At 50.3% G+C, this 12,784-nt stretch overlaps 1 protein-coding gene across 1 annotated transcript in view; it reads right to left on the reverse strand.

Annotated features, from left to right (window-relative positions):
- Window positions 1–12,784, reverse strand: part of GRIK4 (glutamate receptor, ionotropic, kainate 4) — a 140,669-nt gene that overhangs the window by 24,025 nt on the left and 103,860 nt on the right. Inside the window, exons 10-11 of the mRNA XM_009330401.1 lie at window positions 5,042–5,149; window positions 3,800–4,003 (exon numbers count right to left, since the gene is read on the reverse strand). Coding sequence (XP_009328676.1) covers window positions 3,800–4,003; window positions 5,042–5,149 — 312 coding nt within the window. The remainder of the gene's footprint in view (window positions 1–3,799; window positions 4,004–5,041; window positions 5,150–12,784) is intronic.

A 12,784-nucleotide genomic window follows, 5' to 3' on the forward strand; every position in this document is an offset into this window, starting at 1 on the left:
TACCATCATCAAACGTGATATGTTATTTAAACAATGCCGAAGGAAGCCTGGGCAGCTGATACAAGCTGCACAAAACACACGGTCAGTCTGCATGGAGCATGTCCCTGCCGAGGCTGCTTTGTCCTTCCCATCCCCTGCACCCTGCCGCAGGTGAGCGGGCTGGGTCCTCTGCGGAGGGGACCATCACCTAGTGCTGACACCCAGCCAGACAGGGTACTGATCCCGGCTGCATCAGAGGGAAGTTTCTCGGAGGTCTTATAGCAAAACTGCAGCGTCAGATTCCTGCCAACAAAGCTTCCCGGCAAAACCAAACCACACCATCTCTTCTTAGCTCAGCTCTATTCTCTGGGGACATTCCCGAGATGGGTAAATTCAGGAACTGAGGGATCTCTCAGGCACAAGCCCATCTCCTCAGGGAGGAGCAAGGGAGCTGAGCACCAATGGCTCGCTGTGAGCCGATGTACAGGCACTGAGCACAGCCACCACGGCACTACACTACCAAGACAGCAAATACAGGCGTGGCAGAACAAGGAGAAAGCCGTCACATTGCCTTGAAAATACATTTGTTGGCTTGTATCAGACTAGCGAATTCATTTCAGCTCGAGAACGCACCAGAGAGAGAGACAGAAGACCAGACAACCATCAGGGACTCTGAGCCAGAGACTGTACTGCAGCGGGAAGGAGCAAGACGTAATTCTTCCAGCCCTGTTGTCCCCTAAGGCTCTGACGCCAAAAAATAGGAGATGGGAAGATTTGCTGTTCCCCCTTGTTTGCTTGTTACGGATGGCACACGTGTACGGTGTCAGCCGAACTGCTGGAGACTGCAGTTGTCTGTGCCAGAGCCAGCAAGGCTAATGGAGGAAATCTGCCCCGGCCGGAGAGCGGCTTTACTCCCTGCTCACTCAAGGAACGAGCAGGGTGTTCAGCCTCCCTGCCCTGCATGCACGGAGGGACCAATTAGCTCGGCGTTTTCCGAGTTTGTGACATCTTTCACTAAGGAATGGGCTTGAGTCCCTCCAAGTGATTTCTCCCAAGCCAGATCTCCATCGGCTGATCAGAAAGTTTACAGGTTTCCTGATCTGGCGACAAGTCAGGCTGCTGACTGACCTAGACACAGGAGTCTCTACGGCTCTTCCACTAATCCCCCAAGCCATCCCCTCTTCCTTAGCTCTTAATTAGTTTTGTGAGCAGGTCAATAAGATACGTACTGGTGAATTTGAGTCAACAACAAATTTATGTTTATATAGCAACCTTCTCAATCATATCATAGTGCACAATTAGCTGTAATAGAATTTCCAGTACTTAAGAATAAATCAATAGTTGGTTAATTTAGAAGCAATAAAATGAAACACTTTTCCCATATAGACTATAGCCGTTCCGAGGAGATTCCCCCAGTGCCACAGCGAGATTACAGAGACAAAAAAATACTGGAAAGGTATTGCATGGAGCTGGATAATTTTCTGACCTTCTGGTCCTGCACGCCAAGTGCATGTGAGTCAAACCTCACTTTCTGACAGCTGATCAGGGTCAAGAAAGAGTCCATTTCCTACAATAATACAGCACTGTACAAAAAGACAGGCGCAGAGCTTTTATTTTGGGTAGGATTTGGGAAGTTTTGACCCGTGTGACAGGTTTGTATCCCAACTAATGCCCTCTCTATGCTAATGGCTGTATGGAGAAAAGTGCCTAAGGAATAAATCCACTGAAAGAAGAACACGTGTGCCCAACATAGGATCTTTTGGCTCTTCTGCTTCGAGTGGTCCTGAAGAGGTATAGGGGATGAACAAGGGGCTGGAACTGAGGACAAACCCCACTGACAGTCAGCCCCCAAGGAAGGAGAGGAACCCCTTGGGCTCTGAAATGACCTCAGAATGTCCCAGGCAGCCCTGAATACGCACAACAGCATGCACACGGCCAGATCTGCCCTGGCTGACCTGATCCAAAGTGCCAGTCCCTGGGACTGATCAAAAACTCACTGAAACCATTATAAAGACTCTAAAGCGTCTAGAAAGAACAAAGCAGAGAAAGCTTTTTCTCTTCTCCAATTTTTGATTCAGTCTTGCCAGCTCTGCCCTGCTAAAGCAGAAGTAAAAATCCTCCTAAATAAGGCTCGAGCTGCAGAAGAAACAAATGGTTTCTAGCTGAAGATGAAGTTAAAACACTTATCACTGAAGAAAAACAACCCTCCAGAAGCTCCCATTTAATGGAGAGGCACTGCCAAGGTTAGTAGGCCAAAAATTTGATGGCTGTTCCCTTCCTTTGTTTGCATAGATCACACGCTGCTCTCTGCGCCTTCCTTCTTGCCTCCCAAAAGAAACATTGCAGAACTGTAATTGTGTGTGTGTGTATATATATATATATACAGAGAGAGAGATATGTATAAAAGCTGTGCCAATAGCCCAGAGCATTTGCAAACAACTGTACAGAAGGCTCTTCAGAAGAAGCAGATGGAGGTGGGATCTCAGCTGGTGTCAAGAGACATCACTCCGCCAGGGAAGGGTGACCCAGGAGACAAGGTGTTAGTTCAGGAGGGATCTCCAGTCCATATCGTGCCCTGACCCTGACCCTCAGCAAGTCTTTTAGACCTAGAGTTGTCCCACCTGACTTTAGATACTCAGTTGAAGCTCCTAAGGTAGGTAGGACGAGCGTCAGCCAGGCTCCCTTCGCCATCCAAGGAAAGCAGCAGACAGATACTGGTGGGCATCTTCTAGAGATGCTCGCTCGTCTCCCCCAGCCTGGGGGAAAGCTGTGGCAGGAGTCCCAGACCCCTGCCTGGAGCCACAGGGGATGGATTCGGGCCCTCATTCCTCCGCTTTGCAGGAGGGTTGCGCCACTGTTGTGAGGATAATGATGGGGTGGCTCAGGGGCTCCTCTCACACAGTGGTGTGGATTATCATAAATACACCTCACTGCGGAATTGCCACCAGCTGAGAAACTCACTGGGTTCTCACAGGCACTTCGGTAATAACAAGGCAGGGTAGAAATCGGTGAGTGAGGAAGTATTGGTTTAAATAACATCAATCTTAACGTTAGCTTTGCCTAAGCCTATTTTACTAAGGATCTCAGAGCATTTCAGAGCTTCAGGATCCCTGGGGAAGGAATACCTTTAGCTGCAGAGGTAAAAAAAGAGCAGGGAGGGGGGTACAGGCTGACTGAGCACATACATACGCAGAAGTGTTGTCAAACCCAGCAAAAGCATTCAGCTTTCAGTCTAGCTGCTGTGCAGCAACACGGCGAAGGAGAGCCATGAAAAAAATCTCGGCCCATGCATTTCAAGCAAACAAAAATGTTCTTCTCTAAAAACAATATTCAAAGTCAAGGAGCTGAAATGAATCTGCCAAAACTTTTCTTGGTAGAAATGTGATTCTTGCTTCCCTCCCAGTGTGTTTTTCTAAGTTTTCTTCAGCTTCTACCAACCCCTGCCAGAGCCTGCATATTTTCCTGTTTCAAGTTTTCATTAATTTTTCCACTGGGGAAAAAAATAACCCATTCTGTATCAACAAGCCCTTACACAGGGACCCTGGAGTACAGGCCTCCCTTCCAAGAAAGCGAGGACCCCTGAGAACACCCAGGGGCCCTAAACTCCTGCTCTGACTACTTCACACGCTGTCACATCGACACAACAGATGTATTTGCCATTGGGAGAACACATTAAATGGAGATCTTCTGGCCAAAATCTCACAAGTGGACTAAAACCCCCAACCATCCTTATCATCCTGGAGCACTTAATAAAGCATCAGGGCTTTTCATTGCCAAGTCCCACTAGAGCACAGTTAAAAAGAGCAGCTAATTCACTTACCCGAGCAATCAGCTCCCCGACCATCCCTGTCCACGTGCCGTTTGCCTCAGGGACTCCATACACACCATCGCCAACGAGGTGGATCTTGTAGTTGAAACGCAGGATCTCTGCCAGCTCCTTCAGCATGTCCACGCAGAAGCCCTCGTAGCGGTCATTGCCTTCCAGCTCCTGATGGTTCCACTTCAGCATTAAGTAAGGGTTTTCCTGCATTGAAACTGGGCAGCTGTCATTCCCATCTTAACCGAGGCATCCCACCAGCACAGCGCCGAGCATGGGGCAGACAGGGCAGTGGGCTCCCTGGCAGCACCGGGATGGCAGAGGGTCCGATAAGGGGCACCCAAGCCAACCTCCCGCCCCGATATATCCCTCTCAACCAGGGTATAAAAGATACGGAAAGCTGGTTTGATCTCTTGGAAACCCAAAGTGGTGTAAAGCTAGCAGAGCTGTTTCTACACTGGTATTCATTGGCCCCTGCTGTGTCAGGGACGTGCTGGAGGTGCAGCAGATAAATCCCAGTTTAGGATATGAAGCAGAGCTAAGGGATCGTGCTTTGGGGGCTGTTTCCAACTGGCACATGTCAGAGCAGCCCAGTGATTGCTCTGAGTTACGGCAAGACATACAGATCCCAGCCTCTCTTGGCATATAGCCACTTCTACAGTTTGTCCCTCTTTTCAGCAAACTTTGTGGGACATGAGGAAACACTGCCCAGAGTTCTTCAGGATTTTGAGTGTCTTTAAGGAAGAAGCAGAGGCTCTGGAAAAAATCATGGGACAGGCAACACCTGGAAGGAGAATTTGTTGAATAAGGACAGCGGTGCCTGTAGATGTGGAGTCTTGGTTCATAAAAGTTGTACCCATCTTAGCCAATTTTGGTAATTTTGTAGGTAGAAGGGGCAACTGTCCCTTCCAACTTACCAGCTGTACGCAAAACAAGAACATCATTCAGAGATTAATGTAAAATGGAAACTTATCCCCATCCCAGCCCTCTCCCCAGCTGCTTCTGAACTCATCAAATATCATTTCCATATGAAACATCAACTTGAGTTTAATTACACTGTCATGAATTGTCCTCAGTGCTGTAATTAGAGATTTGATCGTCTGTTCTTTATGAAATCAGCGTGCGATGCTGCATGCTGGGGGCCGAGGGGGGTAGGAAGTGGGAATAATATTCTAGCTGATTGACACCCCTAAGTGTTGGGCTGGCGAAGAGCTAATGGGAACTGTAGGCGACCCCCTCGCTTACCAGGATGGTGGTGACAATGAGTGTGGTGTTGAACAGACTCTCTGATATGTTGGAGGAGAAAATCCTGTTGTCCATGCTGAGTCCTTCAGAAACGTGCCAGTGGCCGATCTGGAGCAATAAACAGCACAATAAGTGAATTTACAGGGCAAATTACTGTACGCACCCGCCATATGGCTCCAGTGACTGACAACCATCAAGCTGGCCCTGGAAGCGGTGTTTATGAATGCTCCATTACCTTTACAATGCACCCCTGCAATGGGCCAGCAGAGAGATTAACCCACTGGTGCACGGCCCCGGCACACCCCCACCTACGTGACGACGCCAAAAACCTGTCCCTGCTCAAGACAGGCGCTGCCTTCCCACGCGTCCTCCCTGCAGCTGCGGCAAAGCCCTGCACCAGGAGAGGAGCTGTGCGGTGGGCAGCTCCCCGGGGCTTGCGGCAGCCAGGCAGCCTTCTGCTTCGTCCCCAGATGCCACCAAGACGGGTCCATCTTACCCAGCAGCCCCCATGCAGCCAAATCTGCAAGCCTGTCCCTCCCAGCGCGGTGTGGCTGGGAGCCTCTGCTGTCCCTCACACTAAGGCATGGCAGCTAGGTCACGGCCACAGGATGAAGACTTGGTCGTCACTCGCAACCTGGTGCATTTTGGCAGACCCCTTCACCTCCTCAGTTCTCTGGAGGTCAACTCCTAAAGGGGACAGGGCACAGCGGTGCTTCACGGGAGGCTGCCAGAAAGGCAACGCTATAGCCAGGGTTTGGCTCGGCTGCACCATCCTGCAGTAAGACCCAACCACCAGCACACACGGCAGGGTCAGCGCTACACCCAAGTTTGATGACACCGAGCTCTTCACACGGGCGCCGTGTGTTACAGACACGGCTCAGAAGAACTTCAGGAAGTGCTGAAGTCTCATGATTTCACAGTGAAAGCTCAGAAATGGGGAGACTGGGTTCCTGCCTCCAACTCCTGTCCTGCCTTATGCTGTTTCTGTAAATTTGAACAAAGGTTTCACCTGCCTGAAAGCAAGGAAAACCTCCTGCTGTCCTCCTGTGAGCGTCACTGTCAGTAGTTAAAGGCCGGTATAGGTCACTGTGAGTTCCTCGGAGGGAAAAGCCACTTCACAGGGAGTATCACAGCATCACAGCTTCCCTTGCAATCGCCAGAGCAGCAGCACCGACGTGGGGCAGCCTCCTTCCAGCCCTGACCAGCAGCTCCACCTTGGCGGCAGGTGGTGAAGTGAAGCCAGGTTCTCAGCGGTGCTGCACCATGGCTCATCTCCTCTATCTGCTATAATGGATGCCAACTACTATGATTAAGTACCTCCAAACCCTTTGATTAAGTTCATCACACCCAACAGCTCCATGGACAGCCTAATTCACCCATCCAAGCACCAGTGTCGCTGCAGCAAACCTAATTCCCACAACCAGTGGCGGGGACCAGGCCCCCAGCGCTCAGGAGGACATCGTGACTCAGCTGTGATGCAACACAACCAGCCACTGCCTTCAGCCAGGGGGAGGAATGTTCAGCAAAACCTAATTGTAACTTCAAGAGCCTAATCTCCCTCCCTCAGAGCTCTGGGCAGAGAGATCAGCACCTCCAGAAGCTTGTTCAGAGCGTGCAAATTAGGCTCTCACTCTCTTATGCTCCCTAAAAAAGTCTCTGTTTTTTCTCATGGATAGACCAGCGGCTGAGGGAGTTCAGCTCCCTCCGAGACCCCTTCTCTCTCCTTTTTCTCCTGCAAAGCCTCTCTGCCCCCGTCAGGTCCCAGCCCTCTGCATGCTGGACTGCTGGCCACAGCCTAAGTCCTCTGACACCACTGAAGCGAGCTGCTGCAACCCTAAGAGGTAGTGGGTGACCCCAACATGCAGGGGTGTCTTCATGGCTCCTCCGTAGCCATGGTGCCAGAGCAAATCTGTTCCCAGTTCCCTCACACTGACACGAGCCGTCTCGGGCGCTGTTGGTCTAAGGCAGATTATCCTTTCTCTGTGCCACGGTTGTCAGGGTGGTAGGAACAAATCGATTTCTCTCCCGTCAAAGAGTGATCTTATTATGTTCAAATAGGTGGGTGGAAGGCGACCCAGAGCTACGGGCCAGGCGGGTGCACCGCCACGGAAATGAATGGGAGGCACGCTGATTTGCACCACTCCAGGATTGACTCCATGCACTCAGTCGCTTTTCTTGGCAGTGCTTTGCCTCTGGCATGACTGATGGCTCGAGGACTTCAGAGTCACTTCCCAGCTCGTGCACCTGAGCCAAACACAACCTGAAACTGCAGCCCTGCTGCTACACTGTCAGCAGACTGAATTGCTCTGGACGTTGAGGAATGGGCCAAGTCCTTTCTTCTCCTGGCTGTCGGTGCAAATCCAGCCCAAGCGACTGACAAGCCATTACAAAAGTGGCCATCTGCGAGGACTCCCAAATCCAGTCTCCTCATCGCTAGGCACGAGGAGCAGTGGGAAGTGCGAACGGGACAGCTTACACTCGATGGCTCTGCAGAACGAAAGCAGGCAGGGAAAGCAAACGACAGTCATGTGCATGTCTGCTCTCCTCCCTGGCTGGAGTCGAGGCACCAGGATGCAGCAGCACAGGCAGAGCCAGTTGAGTCTCCGGGGGGGGTCTTGTTTACTCTGCGCATAACACAACAAAGATTATTCCTCCAAGCTGTCAGCCCAGCCCCTTCTCCAACATTAACAACACTCTGCTAAAAGCACCTGTCACAGCAAGGACCTCTGAATGTGTTGGAAGCATTACCTCTTGGAGTCTCCCCACCAACAGGAGAGGCACTGGGGGGTTATTAGCTTCACCTGACAGACAGGGAGATGGAGGCACAGTGACGGTGTGTCGGAGCAGGCTGGGAGCAGATCTTGGGCATCCTGTTCTCTTAACAGTTTGTTGTGGCTTAACTACCATCAAGCTCGTAGCATCACGGTGACATTGTAGTGCAGGACTCATCTCTGGGAACAACAGTCCCAAATTGGGAGATTTACCATGTACTTCGTGGACAGGGAGTCCTTGAAGCACAGCTTTATCTGGCCTGTGCAGGGTCTGCATCGGTGTGATGGGATAGATTTATCCCAGCTGTATTCCTCAACTCTGCACAAAGGTGCTTGCCTCTTGCTGTGATTGCTAAACAACAGACTCTCTGCAGCAATTGCCTCTCTGAGCAAGTGATCAGTCATAAACATTGCCTAATTTTTTTTCTCCCAGATTTCACAACCAGAGATTAGTGACAGATTAACTTTAATTTTAACAGCCCTCACTGTTCTCAAATTTGTCCCTCCCCTGCTGGCATATTGAGACTAATTGACTGCCGCCTCCTCTGACAGCGCAGTGGGTTTGACCTTGCTTTTAACACAGCACCAAAGCCAAACGCTCCCATGTGCCGGGGTACTTCCACCCCATCCTGGCGCACACCAAGCTCACCACTGTCCCCCTCACAGTATGATAAAGCTGCTAATTGACTCCTCATGCTGTTCGCTGTTTCTGAAGCGTAATGCGTCAGAAGATGTTTGGGATCCTCAGATCTCTCCCTCTCTTGCAAGATGGATGTCAAGGTGATTTTAATCATCTCTATCTACATACAAAGAGCCTCTGAAAAACAGAAAACATATTCATCTGCAAATGTGTTAGAAAACGATCAAATGCCCTACAGGGACATGGATAAGACGATCCTGTTGTTAAGGTTCTGGACTAGGACTTAAGAGTTTTTAGGACTTGAGATTTTTTAGTAGCGGATATGATTGGTCTGTATAAATACACCAGGTGGAGGAGGTCCATAGCAAAGAGGTAGAACAGCTTTTGAAGCTAAAATGATAGCGTTGGCACAAAAATAAATAGATATAAACCAGCCAGAAATAAACAGGCTGAAAATTAGAAAAGAGTTTCTAATGATCAGAGGAGCTGAAGTGACGGCATACCTTTCCCAGAAGAGCAGCGAGGGCAACACAACCACCTGGTTGCAAGTTGGAGCTTGATACCTTTGCAAGGGGGATTGTGCGCCCTCGTGGCAGGTGACAGCCCGTGGATTGGATGGAGAAAGTTCCCTCCATGTCCTCATGCTGTGTGGTCCCACTGCAGACCCCCACGATGTCATCTCTGCACCTCCTTGCACTCAGCCCCTCTGCCTCCGCCGTAGGGAGAGCCAGCCCTGCTCTGCCCGTCCTGCCCGCAACACCTGCAAGCACCTCGAGTCAGGAGGTCTGTCTTGTTATGTGTCCTTGTTATAGGCAGGGAGCAAACACACAGTTGCAGTGCGAACCAGCCCAAAGAGCCTCGAGCCTGGAATAAGCAAGGAAGTGCCATTGCTCGTGACACTGCCCCATCCCCACAGACAGGCAAGGTCCCTCATCAGCTGCTCTGCAAAAGGCGTTATTTGGATTGGTGACACTTAAAGATTTCACATCTCCGTAGAAAATCACCAGCGGCTAACATGATGCAAGTGGGGCATTCCCAGTTCACTCCTTCAATCCTTCAGCTCCTCTGTTCAGACACAGCCACACGAACGATCCCTGGGCTTTCAAGCTCCTTGTGGCACGAGATGACAAAGTACCACTCAAGCTAATGATTTTAATGAAGTCTTCTGCTCAATGCCCCGCAGGCCTGAATGGCAGCTGATGGCAGGGAGAGATGACATGGCAAGACCTCTCCATAAGCTTCAGAGGCACCACAGGTACTTACCACCCCCACTCCTCAGCTAAAAATTAAGGTAAAGACAGCCCTGAATACGGGTGTCTTAAAACAGGCAGGAGACCGCCACTGCAACAAAGCCAGATACCTTCCGGGCTCTGATGAGCAAGCACTGTCCTACAGGTTGCTTTCATCACCTCGCCTTCCTCCGTGTCCCCAGGAAAAGGAAGGAGTACAAAACGCTATCATCTCTCATCAAGTCTGCATTTGGAGAGCCTTGTCAGCACTAACGGGAAAGAGACTGTGCCAGGAGGAGATACAATTAAGTAGGTACTTGGTACATGGTGCCTTCATTGGCCCAAAGTGGAGGGAATTCGGGGGCATCTGGGGAGGGAAAGGGAATAAAACAAACAAATGAAGGAAAGCCAGAGGACACTGCACAGGTCTGCCACGTGGCTGGCACTCCTGAAGGACACTGCTGCAAGATTGATGCCAGCAAGGCAAGCAGGCAAAACCTTCCTCCACAGAAGTTAGCATGGGACACAGAATGCACCAACTATTAAAACCTGTACAACCACAGGACACGCACACAACCCACCCGAGGCCATGCAGCAACCCCAGCAATCCCCTTCCTCCCCAGACGTGCCCTTCAGACAACATGATTGGCACCTGGCATAGCCCAGTCAGGACCTGATGGTGGCACGCGCTGAGTTTGCCTGGGGGGCAAAAGACTTTCAGCTCTTGGCAGGATCCGTCCCTGAACTCTTGCTGGGGGTAACAGCTAAAGAGGAACAAGCCCCATCGAGACTGATTAGCCGCTTCTAAGTTAAAAAGGTTTGATGCGGTGGGAATTGCAGAGGGTCTCAGAGCTATTGGCTGGTAACTCATCTGTATCTCATCAACATACCAATTAGACACCCCCGTCACTTCCACTGCTCTGTCTCAGGACACCAGCAGAGCCTTTAGCTAAACGGCAACTAATCAGCCACACCGAGGACTGGGCAAGAGCAAGGGGTCACAGGCAGAGCTGGGGACAACCTGACCATGGCAGGGCTCCAGCCCCGACAGCGGCTTCCCCTGCTGCTCCTCTGCACACTTGCCTTCCCTGGGGCTGTACCAATCACAGCCCCTCTTCGCTCCCTTCTCCTGTTAAGCTGCCAAACCTTAGCTCTTGGTTTACTGCAAATCACTATGCTGAAACCGGAGGGGCGTGCTGCAATGTTTTTTAAAGTGGCAAAGAAAGGGAAAAAATAAAACGATGACATTTACAAACTCAGTCCTTGTCGGATCTATGGATCACCAACACGTTAATGAGTCTGTGCTTTATCGCGCATCCTATGAACAGAGAGCAGCTCTCATATGGCTGGGGAAAAATTTCCACTAGTTAAGCTAAATCAGGAAAAGACACGTTTGGTGCATTACATAAATGTATTAAAAATTGGATGTCAAAAAGCCCTGTCTCTCCTTGCCCAAAAGCAACAGCAAGTTAGAAAATCTAAGTGTCTCTAATTTGTTTGCTGGCTGCATCAGCTTCAAAATTTGGTGAATTCTCTATCAAAGCTGATGAGCTGGAAGTCCCAGTGGCTTTCATAGATGGAAGGAGAGAGAGGAGGAGAGAGAAAGAGAGAGAGGGGGAAAGAGAAAGAGAAATGGGCAGCGAGCATGAGCTTGATTAAAAATAAGGAGGGAACAGAAGTGTTTCAAACAAGAGCCTGAGCAAATCAGTTAATATAACCCTTGGGAACAGGACTGTCTCCAGGGTGTGAACGTCTCTTCCTTACCCCATCCCCTCATGGTGGGTTTAATTAAATGATTTCTAATGATTTATTTAGTCATTTTAGTAGCCTGGGAGTAATACAGAGAAATTGTCCAAGCAGCCACGGATCAGGTTAGGAAAGCTAAAGCCCTGATAGAATCAAATCCGGCCAGGGACATCAAGGGCAACAAGAAAAGCTTCTATAGGTACATCAGGGGTAAAAGGAAGATGAGGGAAAATGTGGGCCCTCTCCGGACGGAAATGGGAGACCTGGTTACCCAGGATACGGAGAAGGCGGAGGTCCTCAATGACTTTTTTGCCTCGGTCTTCACCGGCAAGTGCTTGAACCTCACCACCCAAGCTGCAGAAGGCAAAGGTGGGGACTGGGAGAATGAAGAGACACCCACTGTGGGAGAACACCAGGTTTGAGACCATCTAAGGCACCTGAAGGTGCACAAGTCCATGGGACTCGATGAGATCCATCTGCAGGTCCTGAAGGAACTGGTGGATGAAGTTGCTAAGCCACTATCCATCGTATTTGAGAAGTTGTGGCAGTCCGGTGAAGTTCCCACTGACTGGAAAAGGGGAAACATAACCCACATTTTTAAAAAGGGAAAAAAGGAAGACCCGGGGAACTACGGGCCAGTCAGTCTCACCTCTGTGCCCAGCAAGATCATGGAGCAGATCCTCCTGGAAACTATGCTAAGGCACATGGGAAATAAGGAGGTGATTGGTGACAGCCGACATGGCTTCACTAAGGGCAAATCGTGCCTGACAAATTTCGTAGCCTTCTACGATGGAGTTACAGCATTGGTAGATAGGGGAAGAGCAACTGACATCATCTACCTGAACTTGTGCAAAGCATTTGATGCTGTCCCGCATGACATCCCTGTCTCTAAATTGGAGAGACATGGATTTGATGGATGGACCACTTGGTGGATAAGGAATTGGCTGGATAGTTGCACTCAAAGAGTTGCGGTCAATGGCTCGATGTCCAAGTGAAGACCAGTGACGAGTGGCGTTCCTCAGGGGTCAGTATGGGGACTGGGGCTGTTTAACATCTTTGTTGGCGACACGGACAGTGGGATTGAGTGCACCCTCAGCAAGTTTGCTGACAACACCAAGCTGTGTGGTGTGGTCAACACGCCGGAGGGAAGGGATGCCATCCAGAGGGACCTTGACAGGCTTGGGAAGTAGGCCTGTGCAAACCTCATGAAGTTCAACAAGGCCAAGTGCAAGGTCTTGCACATGGGTCAGGGCAATCCCAAGCACAAATACAGACTAGGTGGAGAATGGACTGAGAGCAGCCCTGAGAAGGACTTGGGGGTATTGGTTAATGAGAAGCTCAACATGACCTGGCAATG

The sequence above is a fragment of the Pygoscelis adeliae genome, unplaced genomic scaffold, assembly GCF_000699105.1.
Source record: "Pygoscelis adeliae isolate BGI_AS28 unplaced genomic scaffold, ASM69910v1 Scaffold608, whole genome shotgun sequence".
Lineage (NCBI taxonomy): Eukaryota > Metazoa > Chordata > Aves > Sphenisciformes > Spheniscidae > Pygoscelis > Pygoscelis adeliae.